Source organism: Chiloscyllium plagiosum, unplaced genomic scaffold, assembly GCF_037043375.1.
Source record: "Chiloscyllium plagiosum isolate Xiang-an unplaced genomic scaffold, Cpla_swu_hap1 HiC_scaffold_10, whole genome shotgun sequence".
NCBI lineage: Eukaryota > Metazoa > Chordata > Chondrichthyes > Orectolobiformes > Hemiscylliidae > Chiloscyllium > Chiloscyllium plagiosum.
Window position 1 is genome coordinate 92,736,008 of NW_028270148.1, and position 15,977 is coordinate 92,751,984.

At 42.8% G+C, this 15,977-nt stretch overlaps 1 protein-coding gene across 4 annotated transcripts in view; it reads left to right on the forward strand.

Annotated features, from left to right (window-relative positions):
* ninl (ninein-like) overlaps window positions 1-15,977 on the forward strand; it is a 160,007-nt gene that overhangs the window by 48,466 nt on the left and 95,564 nt on the right. For all 4 annotated transcript variants that reach the window (XM_087991556.1, XM_087991559.1, XM_087991557.1 and 1 more), the window contains exon 6: window positions 548-738. In XM_087991556.1, the coding sequence (XP_087847682.1) occupies window positions 548-738 (191 nt within the window). The remainder of the gene's footprint in view (window positions 1-547; window positions 739-15,977) is intronic.

The window sequence follows — 15,977 nt, forward strand, 5'->3', positions numbered from 1 at the left end:
GTGCTGGAAAAGCACAGCAGGTCAAGCAGCATTGTAGGAGCAGGAGAATCGATGTTTCGGGCAAAAGTCCTTCATTAGGAATGAGGCCGGGAGCCTCGGGATCTTCACTTTTGCCTATGTGTAATTTTATGCCATAGGCTGTATAGACTGCCAAGAAAGAGGGTGTCGTGGATTCAATAGTAACTTCCTGACAAACATGAGACACATACAATGTTTGAAAAAGTAACATATACTGTACAGTTGGCGAGAGGGAACAGGAGACTAATTGGATAGTGCATTCACAATGATTTTGCTTTATGACTTAGCTTTGGCATGTCCCAGTTAAACATTCTTTCTCTAAAGTTATCTATGAAAATTGTAAACACTGATAAGTGCTGGGTTTATGTTTAAAATTGAGGAGAAAGTGAGGTCTGCAGATGCTGGAGATCAGAGATGGAAATGTGTTGCTGGAAAAGCGCAGCAGGTCAGGCAGCATCTAGGGAACAGGAGAATCGACGTTTCGGGCATTAGCCCTTCTTCAGGAATTATGTTTAAAATTCCCTATTAGGTCAATTGAACAGATGGAATCCTGATGGTTTTGACAGTCCCAGGAGGACCTCCACTCCTTATTCTGAAGCTACAGAAAACCACGTTCAAGCCATCTGGGATGAATTGGGAGTAGGGAAGAACGGCTACCTCAGCAAGGAGGAATTGGCGACAGTCTGCAGCAACATTGGCCTAAAGGACCTCAAAGACAAAGTATGTGTGTTAACTAAACTTAATTTATCTTTACTGTAAATGTGTGTTGTTGACAAATCTTCCACACTATGTACATTAGGGACTTAGAATATTTTCTAACTATCTTCAATTTCCTTGAGTTGAGTGAGCCGAGAAATTATTCCCACAATCTAATAATAATTTCCTATATTCCTATATTGGTTAGATAATGTGTTCAGAGCTATTGATTTTTTTGTTGTTGATTTAGATCTGGAGTGAAGGCTGCAGCTGTAATTCACTACACGAATAATCCACTGTCACAGGTTAATGTTCTGAATACAAGTTCAAGTTGCGCCATTACAAATAGAAAATTTTGAATTCCGTTTTTAAAAATCTGCAGTTAAATGCCAGTTTGATAATCAATAATGGCACATAGTTGCTGTCATAAAAAAGCATCTATTTCACAAGTGTCCTTTTGGGAGGAAGATTTGTTGTCCTCACCTGGTCTACGTGTACTCCAGATCTACAGTAATGTGGTTGACTCTTGTGTGCTGTCTGAAATGGCCTAGTAAGGTACTCAACCTGTACAAAATCTAAACAAAGGAATGAGACTGCACAGATCAGCCAGCACCCCTACCTAACAGCATTTTGGGTGTGGCTACACGCCAAAGACTGCAGTTTCAAGAAGGCAGCTCACCACCACCCCTAGAATATTAAAGGATAGGCATTAAATGCTGAGCTAGCCAGCGGTGAATGAATACTATGAATGAATACTATGAATGAATAAAACAAAATAGCTCTGATCTCAGAAAATTATATGATTCATATAAATTTAATACTTTTGGGTGCTGATGTTTGATTTCCAGTTTAAATCTACAAGTTTGCCTACAACAGAATCGCAACCAAAATTGAATGGAAGCCAGCCATTGAATGCTGAAGTGTTAAAGCATAAGATATTGGAGTAGAATTAGGCTATTCTGCTCATTGAGCCTCCTTCACCATCTGACCATGGCTGATATATTTCTCAACTCCATTTTCCTGCATCTTTCCATAACTCTTGATCCCCTTACTAATCAAGAATCTCTCTAATTCCAAAACAAAACAAACAACTGCAGTTGCTGGAAATCAGAATCAAAAACCAAAATAGTTGGACAATCTCAGGAGGTCTGGCAGCACCTATGGAGAGAAAGCAGAGTTAATGTTTCTGGTCCAGTGACCCCCCCTTCAAACCTAATAGGGAATTTTAAACATAAACAGCACTATCTATATTATGAACATAGCTCTCTCTACCATGGTGCTAAGGTCAGTTTGCTTAACCTCTCTACAGTCTCTGTCATCCACCAGAGAGCAAGAATCTCAAACCTGTTAGACAAGCTCAAGGGCTGAGGGTCCAACACCACAACCTTCTGGATCCCTCTAGCTGCCTCCCTCATAGTCACACCCACCTGTCTCTGACCACTGACTGAATTTGAGGTCGTTAATCTAAGGGATGTGACTGTCTCCTGAAGCACAGCGTCCAGGTAACTCTGCCCTTCCCTGATGTGTCACAGATTTTGAAGTTCAGATTCCAGCTGAACAATTGAGTCGGAGTCCCTTAAGGAATTAACAATTATTACAGATGTGGCCGCTACAAACCACAATTGGATTCACCAGCTCCCACATCATGCAGGTACAACACACCGCCTGGCCCTGCATTTCTATTTTATTTACTTAATTCTTAATTTTTAAAAGGTTTCCTGCTGTTATTTTAGTTTGTAACCTGTAAATACTTCCTATTTTTTATTTCAAAAATATACTTTATTCATAAATTATTTTGATGATCTGTGCAATTGGTCATGCTGTACATGCATAAACTTTCCATTTCTTTGCATACAGAGATTGAGTAATCATTTGTATATACAGGTCTGTACATTTAGTATCCATATATTTAGGTGAGGCGTCAGTGGAGCCCACTTACTGCGTGGGCCCCCTGTTCTTTGGCAGGCAGACGTTACACGGTGGTCTTTCCCCACCGCGCCTTGGTGACAGCTGCCCCAAGCTTCAGCACGTCCCTCAACACGCAGTCCTGGACCTTGGAAAGTGCCAGTCCGCAACACTCAGTCGGGGTCAGCTCCTTCAGCTGGAAGATCAACAGGTTTTGAACAGACCAAAGAGTGTCTTTCACCAAGCTGATGATCCTCCAGGCACAGTTCAATCTGAAAGTAACCTATAATCGCTTAATTAGTCGCTATCACCAATTAATGAAGTTGCTGTTCTCCTGTGAGGTCACTTTTTTTTTTCTTTTGTGCTGGGTCCCTAATAGAATCCCTACTGAAAGAGGCCATTTGACCCATAAGGTCTGTACTGACCCTCCGAAGAGCAATCCTCCCAGTCCTCACTCCCACCCTATCCTGCATTTGCCATTGCTAACACACCACGGGCAATTTAGCATGACCAATCTTCATAACCTGCACATCTTTGGACTGTGGGAGGAGACTGGAGCACTGAGCTGAAATCCGCGATGACATGGGAAAAACGTGCAAACTCCCTGCAGACAGTGACCAAGGCAGCATGAGGCAGCAGTGCTAACCATTGGGCATCCATTTATACCGTGAAAAAGATCTTACAAACTATGAACCGAAAAAAACAAGCAAAAAGCACCTCTTCCCCTCTGCATTGAATTGCGTATTCCCATCAAATTCCTCAAACTATATACTCACTCTCACCTTTCTGACCGTGCATAGCTGTTAATGTTATGATTTGGAGATCATGATTTATGAGTTGGATTGGGGTGGACAAAGTTAAAAATCACACAACACCAGGTTATAGTCCAACAGGTTTATTTGGAAGCACTAACTTTCGGATCGTTGCTCCTTCATCAGGTGGTTGTGGAATATAAGATTGTAAGAGACGGAATTTATAGCAAATGTTTACAGTGCGATGTAACTGAAATTGTATATTGAAAAAGACCTGTGTTTGTTAAGTCTCTCATCTTTTAGAATGAACAGAATGTTCAGATTGTTCTAATCTTAAAATACGAATTGAGAGATTCTTTCTTGGATTCATGCGGTTTTTGGGCAAAATAAAATGTAATTCTGCAAGTACAAATTCACCCCACAAACATATGTGCGTGTGCATGTGGGTGTGCTTTTGTGGGGAGTGGGGGTGTGGTTATGAGTGTCTGTGAGAGTGTGTGTGTGTGTGTGTGTGTGTGTGTGTGTATGTGTATGAGTGTATTTTTTTTATTTCAAAAATATACTTTATTCATAAGATAATTTGATGGTCTGTACAATTGGTCATGCCATACATATGTAAACATGTACATACAGAGATTAGAATTTATCATTTTTATACAGGTCTGTACATTTTTCAATCATATGCCCATATGATTAGCTGAGGCGTCAGTAGAGCCCAAATGACTGCATGGGCCCCCTGTTCTTCGTTAGGCAGGCAGATGTTAGACGGTGGTCTTTCCCCACCGCGCCTTGGCGGCAGCTGCCCCAAGCTTCAGCGCGTCCCTCAATACGTAGTCCTGGACCTTGGAATGTGCCAGTCTGCAGCACTCAGTCGGGGTCAACTCCTTCAGCTGGAAGATCAGCAGATTTCGGACCGCCCAGAGAGCGTCCTTCACCGAGTAGTTGATCCTCCAGGCACAGTTGATGTTCGTCTCGGTGTGCGTCCCGGGGAACAGACCGTAGAGCACGGAGTCCCGCGTCACGGCGCTGCTCGGGACGAACCTCGACAAACACCACTGCATTCTTCTCCAGACTTCCTCTGCGTAGGCACATTCCAGAAGGAGGTGTGTGACAGTCTCGTTCCCCCCCCCGCAGCCGCTTCGAGGGCAGCGTGCGGTGCGGCTGAGAGTCCGGGCGTGCATAAAGGATCTTACAGGCAGAGCCCTTCTGACCACCAGCCAAGCCATGTCTTGGTGCTTGTTGGAAAGTTCTGGCGATGAGGCATTCTGCCAAATGGCTTTGACAGTCTGCTCAGGGAACCGCTCAATAGGATCCGCCCTCTCCTTTTCCCGAAGGGTCTCAAGGACACTACGTGCTGACCACTTCCTAATGGACTTGTGTTCAAAGGTGTTTTTCTTCATAAATTTCTCCACGAAGGACAGGTGATACGGAACGGTCCAACTACTCGGAGCGTTCCGCGGCAGCGAGGCCAGGCCCATCCTTCGTAACACCGGGGACAGGTAGAACCTCAGTACGTAGTGACACTTGGTGTTTGCGTACTGGGGATCCACGCTCAGCTTGATGCAGCCACACACAAAGGTGGCCATCAGGGTGAGGGTGGCATTGGGTGTATTTTTTCCCCCGTTGCCCAGATCTTTATACAGCGAGTCCCTTCGGACCCGGTCCATCTTTGACCTCCATATAAACTGGAAGATGGCCCGGGTGACTGCAGCGGCACAGGTTCTGGGAATAGGCCAGACCTGTGCCACGTATAATAGCAATGACAGTGCCTCACACCTGATGACCAGGTTTTTTTCCCGCGATGGAGAGCGACCGTAGCTTCCATCTGCCCAGTTTCTGCCTCACTTTGCTGATACGCTCCTCCCAAGTCTTGGCGCACGCCCCAGCCCCTCCGAACCAAATACCCAGCACCTTCAGGTGGTCGGTCCTGACGGTGAAGGGGATCGAGGATTGGTTGGCCCAGTTCCCGAAGAGCATGGCCTCGCTCTTGCCTTGGTTTACCTTGGCCCCCGAGGCCCGTTCGAACTGGTCACAAATGCACATGAGTCTGCGCATGGACAGCGGATCTGAGCAGAAAACGGCGACATCATCCATGTACAGGGAGGCCTTAACCTGCAGGCTCCCGCTGCCAGGAATAGTCACCCCTCTCAGGCTCGCATCCTTCCTGATGGACTTGGCAAATGGCTCTATGCAGCACACAAACAAGGCAGGAAAGAGAGGGCAGCCCTGCCTGACTCCAGATCTGACTGGGAAGCTATCTGATTCCCACCCGTTGATTGAGACTGCACTGACAATGTTGGTGTAGAGCAGTCTGATCCAATTGCAGATTCCCTCCCCAAAGCCCATTTTGGAGAGAACATCTCTCATATACCTGTGTGATATCCTGTCAAAGGCTTTCTCCTGGTCCAGGCTGATCAGGCAGGTGTCCAACCCTCTGTCCTGCACGTAGGCGATCGTATCCCTGAGGAGTGCGAGACTCTCAGCGATCTTCCTGCCTGGCACAGCACAGGTTTGGTCAGGGTGAATCACCGACCCCAGAGCAGGCCTGACCCGGTTGGCGATTACCTTTGACAGAATTTTGTAATCTGCATTCAACAGTGAGATTGGTCTCCAATTTTTGAGTTCCTCCCTCTCCCCCTTCCGCTTGTAGACGAGGGTGATGATGCCTTTCCTCATGGATTCACTCATGGTACCTGCCCGAAGCATACTGACATACACCTCCAGCAGGTCCTGGCCAATCAAGTCCCACAGAGCAGAATAGAGCTCGACCGGTAAGCCGTCGCTTCCGGGAGTTTTATTCTTTTCGAAGGACTCGAGGGCCTTGGTCAGCTCGTCCAGAGATAGCGGCTGGTCCAGCCTCTCGCGTGTTCTGTCGTCTAAGACCTCCGTGATAGAGGACAGGAACGACTGGGAGGCCGCGCTGTCGGTCGGCTTCGCGTCATACAGACTGGCATAGAAGGATTTACTGATCCTCATGATATCAGCCTGAGACGACGTTAGCGAGCCATCTTCTTCCTTCAGGCTGCTGAGCACAGAGCTCTCTTTGTGCACCTTCTGGAAGAAGAAACGTGAGCACGTCTCGTCCTGCTCCACCGAGCGGACCCTGGACCGGAAGATTATCTTGGAGGCCTCCGAAGCAAAGAGCGAGGCTTGCTGGCCCTTCACCTCCTTGAGGTCCTCCGTGACATCCACCCCCATTGTCTGCAGCAGGAGCAGGTTCTGCATACTTTCCTGGAGTATGTCTGTGAGAGGGTGCGAGAGCGGGGGAGTGTATGAGAGAGGGTGTGTGTGCGTAGTGCAGTGAGGTCACCTGGATTCATGTCACACTACAGGTGACCCCACTGCATTATACACTCACACCCACACTCTCACACGCAGATCCTCTCTCATACACAAGCTCTCTCTCATAGGCTCACACATATACACCCACACTCGCACACTCATGCGCGCGCACACCCTCTCATAGACGTATACCCCTTTACACACATATAAATCTGTGGGGTGAATTTGTACTTGCAGAATTACATTTTATTTTGCTCAAAAACTGCATGAATCCATGTAAAATTTTGTAAATCCAGTTTTTAGATTAGAATCAGTCTGAATATTGTGGCACAGACAGTCTCGCACAGGGCACCTCACACCTTAAATGCATTATCTGGGCTGACATAACACCAATTGTTAAAGTTCACTTGAGAATATAACTTTAAAACAGTTCTGCAATTTACATATGAAAGAACTGAAACCAACATGTTCATTCTGAAAGATGAGAGACTTAAAAAAAACAATCCAGGCCTTTTTCAATATACAATTTCATACATCACACTGTAAATGTTTGCTATAAGTTATGTGTCTTAAGATCTTATATTCCATAACCACCTGATGGAGCAGCGCTCCGAAAGCTAGTGCTTCCAAATAAACCTGTTTGACTATAAACTGGTGTTGTGTGATTTTTAACTTCGTTAGTGTTATGGTTTTATTGGAATGATGGTGAGTTTAATGGTGCTCACCTATTATCAATGTGTAACTTGTAGTGTAAAAACAATACCTGATGACTTGTCACAAGTTGCTGGATGACTTGTGTTACTTTTCCATTATTAGATATTAGATTACACAGTGCGGAAACAGGCCCTTCGGCTCAACAAGTCCACACCGACCTGCCGAAGAGCAACCCACCCAGACCCATTCCCCTACATTTACACCTTCACTTAACACTATGGGCAATTTAGCATGGCCAATTCACCTCACCTGCACATTGTTGGACTGTGGGAGGAAACCGGAGCACCTGGAGGAAACCCACGCAGACACTAGGAGAATGTGCAAATTCCACACACAGTTGCCTGGGGTGGGAATTGAACCCGGGTCTCTGGCACTGTGAAGCAGCAGTGCTAACTGCTGTGCCACCCAGTACCTTGCAATAAAGTTAAAAATCACACAACACCAGGTTATAGTCCAACAGGTTTATTTGGAAACACTAGCTTTTGGAGTGCTGCTCCTTCATTAGGTGGTTGTGGAGAACAAGATTGTAAGACACAGAATTTATAGCAAAAGTTTATAGTGTGATGTAACTGAAATTACATATTGAGAAAGACCTGGAGTGTTTGTTAAGTCTCTCATCTTTGAGAATGACCATGTTGGTTTCAGTTCTTTCATATGTAAATCGCAAAACATTTTTTAAAAGTTACATTCTCAAGTACACATTAACAATTGGTGTCATGTCAGCCCAAAAAGGTATTGAAGGTGTTTAGTCCCTGTGAGGCTGTAAGCTTTTGCTGTAAATTCTGTGTCTTAGAATCTTATTCTCCACAACCACCTGATGAAGGAGCAGTGCTCCAAAAGCTACTGCTTCCAAATCAACCTGTTGGATCTGGTATTGTGATTTTTAACTTTGTCCACCCCAGTCCAACACCGACATCTCCAAACCTTGCAATAAAGGCAGCACACTGTCAAGGAAGTGTTGCATTTGTATGTAAATTAACAGTTAAAATCCCAGCTGAATGTTACAACTGCCATGTTAACATACTAATATCTTCTCAATGTGGAGATTTATATCCTAGCCATGCTAATTAATCGCTGTTTTGAAAAATAACCCACTCAAATTATTTCTGCATTTCTGTTGGTGATAAATTGTTCTTTTGAGATTTTTAAAATTTAGTGTATGAATATTTTTCCCCTTCCTGTTTCTTTCTCTTTCTGCCTCTTAAACCAACCTAACTCACTTTCTCTTTCTATCTTTGATTTGATTCTAATTCATCTGATGTCTTACTCAGCTATTCCTCTGTTTCTTCTTTAATACTTATCAAATAAAGAAACTGTTGGTCCCATCATTCACGTGGTTACCCTGTGCCTCCCTGTTGTCCGTTTGCGCATTCAACAGCTTACAGGGAAAAAACTCCCCCTCCCACTCTGCTGAGGACATGGAGGCCCTGGGCCTCCTTCACCGCTGCTCCCTTACCACCAGACGCCTGGAGGAAAAACGCCTCATCTTCCGCCTCGGAACACTTCAACCCCAGGGCATCAATGTGGACTTCAACAGTTTCCTCATTTCTCCTTCCCCCACCTCACCCTGTTTCCAAACTTCCAGCTCAGCACTGTCGCCATGACTTGTCCGGACTTGTCCTACCTGCCTATCTCCTTTTCCACCTATCCACTCCACCCTCTCCTCCCTGACCTATCGCCTTCATCCCTTTCCCCACTCACCTATTGTACTCTATGCTACTTTCTCCCCACCCCCACCCTCCTCTAGCTTATCTCTCCACGCTTCAGGCTCTCTGCCTTTATTCCTGATGAATGGCTTTTGCCCGAAACGTCGATTTTGCTGCTCCTTGGATGCTGCCTGAACTTCTGTGCTATTCCAGCACCACTAATCAAGAATCTGGTTTCCAGCATCTGCAGTCATTGTTTTTACCTAGAGAAAAAACATTGTCAAATTGACAGATAAGGGGAAATCAACTAGGAGAAAGTGAGGACTGCAGATGCTGGAGTGCCTCATCTTCCGTCTAGGAACCCTCCAACCACAAGGGATGAACTCAGATTTCTCCAGTTTCCTCATTTCCCCTCCCCCCACTTTGTCTCAGTCCCAACCCTCGAACTCAGCACCACCTTCCTAACCTGCAATCTTCTTCCTGACCTCTCCGCCTCCACCCCCACTCCAGCCTATCACCCTCACCTTATCACCCTCACCTTAACCTCCTTCCACCTATCGCATTTCCAACACCCCCTCCCCCAAGTCCCTTCTCCCTACCTTTTATATTAGCCTGCTTGGCACACTTTCCTCATTCCTGAAGAAGGGCTCATGCCCGAAACGTCGATTCTCCTGCTCCTTGGATGCTGCCTGACCTGCTGTGCCTTTCCAGCAATACATTTTCAGATAAGGGGAAATGCCTAATTAGCAAAATTCTTGGCACCAGCAGATTCTGAATCAAAGTTTCACCTTAACAAAATCGTTTCAGTCCCATAATCATTCCTTCTCTTTCTTTTGGCTTGTTGCATTCTCTGTCACCATGTCCCCTCTCCCCGCTCCAGTGAGACACTCTATTCTTTCCAATCTGGCAATTACACCCACCATTGTTTGACCATTCTCACATTCTCATCACTCAATCTGCACTAAAAGAAAATTGCATCTTCCCCTTTGGAACAAAGAAGAATGTTTTACCATAGCTTTGGAAAGGCAATAAGATCTTATCATAAACCTCTAACTAGCATCTTATTACATACTACACTAGGGCGGCACGGTAGCACAGTGGTTAGCACTGTTGCTTCACAGTGCCAGAGACCCGGGTTCAAATTCCTGCCTCAGGCAACTGTCTGTGAGGAGTTTGCACGTTCTCCCCGTGTCTGCGTGGGTTTCCTCTGGGTGCTCCAGTTTCCTCCCACAGTTCAACAATGTGCAGGTGAGGTGAATTGGCCATGCTAAATTGCCCATAGTGTTAGGTGAAGGGGTAAATGTAGGGGAATGGGTCTGGGTGGGTTGCTCTTCAGAGGATCGGTGTGGACTTGTTGGGCCGAAGGGCCTGTTTCTACACTGTAGGGAATCTAATCTAATCTACACAGATATTTCTTTCGTTTACATTCTTGCATTAGTTATATTTACAAAACTATGAAAGCATAACTCAAAATCAAAGTAAGTACGTTTGACAAACAGGATTAACAGCTTTTAAACATCAAAACATTAATCTAAGTCAATGTTTGCATTTTTTTAGTGTTCTTTTAACTCTGAAAGGAGTGTTGCAGTTATGTCAACAGCCAATTGTCACACTTTGGTTAGCTGTAAACATAGCCCCATACTTAATTTCATTTTCTGAACTGAAATATGGTAAATTTTCAGTTTTAGTAAATAACATTAAAATGGCTTCTTTGTGTGCTCACAGTTCATCTTTATTTCGATCAAAATCCCTTTTGTCTGTTTCAAGAATGTTTTGGGATGCTTCTCATATTGAAATAAACATGTTTTGTATTCCTGCTTAGCTCTCTTGTTCTTCAAATTGTATTACAGTTCAAAACTTTCATTACTGCTTTTAATTAATAGCGTTGCAGTAATTCATCAATCTTCATTTTTAATTTTGTAATCAATCAATCAACCAGCTGTTTTGATTCATCTGTGATTCCTTCTCCAAGTATTTTTCATAGAGACTTGTGATATTTTAAGTTTGTCAAGTTTAAACTGAAGACATATCTATATTGAATTTGCTGCTACAAGTTTGTCATTGAAACATTTTAAGTCCTCATTCAAGTGTTTTACTACCTGTGACTTGTACTGAAGTGTTCTTGCCTGTGTGCATTTTTTCTTTAGTAAATTTGCTTTGGATGTAAGAATTTTGATATTCTAAATTTCAGTTTTTCCTTTAATTTCTCATTATCAGGAATAAGCTTCTCATAATTGGCTATAGTAGCTGTGGGGAGTTTGACAAGACCTGTACAACACAATCATCACCATGTTACCATTTATGCTGGCCAAATGATTACCCAATATATAATCTACTCTTTCAATTGGTAAACCACTAACAATTCCAGTGGTTACAACTCTGTTTGCAAATCTCTTTATGACTTAAGTGAAACAATGAACTGTGGATTCTGGAGATCTGAAATAAAAACAAATTGCTGGAGAGATTCAGCAGGTCTGACAATATTTGTAAGATGAAGAAAATAACATTAGTGTTTCAAATCTGGTGATGTTTCATCAGAACCAAACTCGAAGTGTTAAATTTGCTTTTGTCCCCACAGTTGCTGCCAGACATCTGAATCTCTCCAACAATTTCAGTTTTTGTTTAAGGAAACAGGTTCACAAATGCCATGAGTACTTATCATATTCAATATGTTTTCTTTCATCAAGCCATCTGAAGCACAAATCATATCATCAGCCATTATCAATTATCAAACTGCCACAGTGTCTCAAAGAGTTACTTTGTTTACAGGTTTTATGGAAGAGTAAGGGAGCATTTCTCCCTTAGAGAAAAGAATCTCAATAATCAAAATCATTTCATTGTCTTCAAGGAAGAAGCCACTTGACTATCCTGAAGTGCATTCCTATTCTGTTAGGTTGTACGTGAACTTACTTGACTTGTACTATTGCCAATGATTTAAACCCTGTTTTCCTTACCAGTATTCTGTTTTTTTTTCTAAATATTCTTTTTGCATTTCCGTGACTGTCACCAGTTTACCGTTCTGTATCCAACAATTTTCTTTTACATGTTGTGTCCTGTGACAATGTGGTTTTCTAACATCATTTTTATTTTCTATATTATTGTTTCTATTAATTGGAATGGATTCTGTTAATCTATGTAAACTCAAGTTTCTCTTTAATTCATACTTAATTAAAATCCCATTTCCTGCATCATTTCTCTCTCCTGTCTCTCTGCTTTCTCTTTTTCTCTTTGTGTAATGCTCTTTCTCATTCCTCCTCAGCCTTTGAAATTCTAGCCCTAGTCTTCTGTGTTCTAACTCAGTTTTGTGAATGCTACCTTGTCGACATCCAGTTCTACACTTTCCTCAATCTCCTACGTTCAGTGACCTAGATTGGTGGCCACTAGTTTTAGAATTTCTTGTTTCTTAGCTTTTGATTTAAGTTTACTTTCAACAGCTCAACCTCATATTTTAGTTTGTCAGTGAACAATACCTATAAGTATTATCATTTATCCCACTCTGCCACAAGACCTACCTACTGCAAAACATGACACTTAGATCAGTATAATCTTTCCTCTGAAGTACAAGAAAGTATTTTTCTTATTTCTTTTAATTACGGACCCCACTTCTAATTATACGACTATGGGTTCAATGGTGGATGTAAGCCCCCTAATATATTTTATGATCAAGATTGGAAGACTGCACTGATTACTTTTTAGTCACATTCCTCTATTTTACATTTAATAAAGAGTGGTGACATGGTAGATTATGTTTCTGATTTAGTATTAGACACAGCGACAACCAAGTTTCTTTCTTTCATTAATGCATAACTAGTTTGCTGCAAATACAATATAAACAAACATGCAAAGATTATTAGACAGCACAAATAGAGAAAAGTAATCACAGCGGGCATCACTAACTGGGCACTGACTTGAAAATGCTTGTGCTATAAACTTAGTTTCACTTTTAACTGTCCACCTCTTCATCCTGAACGTAACAAGGAAAGTGAAGATTCATTCACCATTTTCAGGACCAGCTCACAAAGTATGGCGCCATCCGCTGGAATTTATTTTAATTTGTACTCCTAACTCTGCATTTAAGGGTAGATTCTGTGGCGATTCTTTCACTAGCTTTTAGCTAAGCAGCCTTCTGTGGGCGGCACGGTGGCACAGTGGTTAGCACTGCTGCCTCATTTCCCGCCTCTGGCGACTGACTGTGTGGAGTTTGCACATTCTCCCCGTGTCTGTGTGGGTTTCCTCCGGGTACTCCAGTTTCCTCCCATAGTCCAAAAATGTGCAGGTTAGGTGAATTGGCCGTGCTAAATTGCCCGTAGTGTTAGGTGTAGGGGAATGGGTCTGGGTGGGTTGCTCTTCGGCAGCTCGGTGTGAACTTGTTGGGCCGAAGGGCCTGTTTCCACACTGTAAGTAATCTAATCTAATCTAATCTAATCTTTAAAGTCCTCTGTGGATACTTCAGTATCTTGTCCTGCTTTTTTGGGGCATACCTAGTCTGCTTTTTGTTTCGCACAGCATCTGTATAGCGTTTAATAAAAACCATCAGCAGCCTCTCTTCCCCGAGCACTCCAATCCCCCACCATTGCATTGGTGGTGCCCCTTCCGCACTTCATGTCACCTCTGATGAAGAGTCATCTAGACTTGAAATGTTAGCTTGCTCTCTCTCCATGGATGCTGTCTGACCTGTTGTGATTTTCAGCACATTTTGTTTTCGATTCAAGCTGACTGTTTGTTTGTTTGTTTGTTTTACTGCAAGACTCTGTGGTGGCCATTGTAGATTTCTTCCCTTAGCTTCAAGCTTGATAAATTCTCTAGCTTTTTGTCCCCCTCGTGAGTTTCAACTTGAGCTCAAGTATTCTATGTAGTGAACAATGAAGTTATTGTTTTATCTGCTTAGACGCAGGCCTATGTCAGATTAATTTCCTTGGCTGTTCTGACTCTGTGGTGAAGCCTACACAAGTTCATGTCTGTAACAGCCTCTGTCCTTCTCAAAATAAAATGCTTGCTTCTCTCTGCAGAGAAGGGATGTAAAAGTATGAAAACATACCAATAGATTTAAGAACAGCTTCTTCCCTGCTGTTATCAGACTTATGAATGGACTTTTCATATATTAGAGTTAATCTTTCTCTGCACCTTCTCTGTAGCTATAACACTATATTCTACATTCTATTCTGTTACCCTGATGTACTTATGTAGGTATGATTTGCCTGGATTGCACGTAATACAATACTTTTCACTGTATCTCTGTACATGTGATAATAAACCAAATTGAATCAGAGGCTAAACAAAAAAAGCTGTCCGACCAAAGTTCCATCCTAAATTGCATTCGCTGTGACAATGTGACAAGCTGTAGCATGGTTCCAACAGAAATACAAGAAATAATTTTGCACTTAACATAGCTTTTAATTCTGCAACCTAATTACTTAGTTAAAAATGAATAGTTCATTTTGCTTGACTATCATCTCTGACCTTGCAAACACAGCTGCCTATTAAATGTAATTATCTTCAAGCTTATTTGCCTTGCATTTATACAGGGTTGCTGGTCTCAATCAGATTTTTCTGCAGTCAAATTTGAACCGGATTTTTGGAACATCATATTTTTCAAATCATTCAAACTTCAGTAAACTATTCTTCTGAATGCTTGCATTCATAAAGCACCTGTCACAACTGGAGGACCTCCCAAAGCACTTTTACAGCCAAAGAAGTACATTTGAATCATTGTCCAAAAACAAAGAACTGCAGGTGCTGGGACTCTGAAACAAAAACAGAAATTACTGGAGAAACTCGGGTCTGGTAGCATTGGTGGAGAGAAAGCAGAGTTAATCTTTCTCTGCACCTTCTCTGTAGCTGTTACAGCCTCAGTGAAGGGTCTGAAGAATGATCACTGGATCCAAAATGTTAATTCCATTTTCTCTGCACAGATGCTACTGGATTTGCTGAGCTTCTCTGTAATTTCTGTTTTTGTTTGAATTATTGTCACTGCTGTAATAGGAAGTATGTTAGCTAACTTGCTCTCTCAAAGAACGATGTGATGAGATTAGAAGTTTTGTTTTTTTTTGGCAATTATGATTGAGGAATAAAGTTTGACTGGGATAACTCCCAGCTGTTCACTTGATTGGTATGATGTGGAGGAGCCAGTGTTGGACTGGGGTGGGCAAAATTAAAAATCTCACAACACTAGGTTATAGTCCAACAAGGTTATTTCGAAGCACTAGCTTTCAGAGCTCTGCTCTTTCATCGGGTAGTTGTGTCTGATGAAGGAGCAGAGCTCTGAAAGCTAGTGCTTCCAAATAAACCTGTTGGACTATAACCTGGTGTTGTGTGATTTTAAAAATTTGATTGGTGGTATGGTGCTTGTAACAATGATCTGAGAGAGCAGATATTACTGTGGCATACAGACACCATCCAAAAATGGTACTTCAATTCCTTCTGTTGTTGTTGCACTGGAGTCCCATTTTAATCCCTGCTTGTTTATTGCACATACTGTTGGTCCAACTTCTTTTTTGGCCCATTGGTTTGTAATTTCGATCCATTCTTTTGAGCATAAATTCCTCCACCTTTTAATGACCTGTTTCATCTTTCTCCTTGAACCTTCTACATCCGATTGGTACCATCTTGTTTCTTGGCTGCCCACATCTCCCTATTCCCAGCCTCTCTCGTACATCCCCCTCCTCCTCACCACTACATCTATTCTCCATTTCACCCTAGATGGCACAATCTTCACAAAATGATCTGATTCTTTAGAAATCCTCCTCTCCCTTTGTAATTGTTGGCCAAGGCTTTCCTTTGCCCTTTTCGGTGGGCATAGCACTACTTTGAAGAAAAGTAGTGAAGAATTATGGACAACTAGGCCCAGGCAATAAGTGCTGGCCGACCAGCAATGTCCATATCTTACGAATGAATAGAACAAATTTTCTATCATGTCCGATCTTTATTTTTCCTCGACCAAGAGCTGAAATAATTTACTTATAAT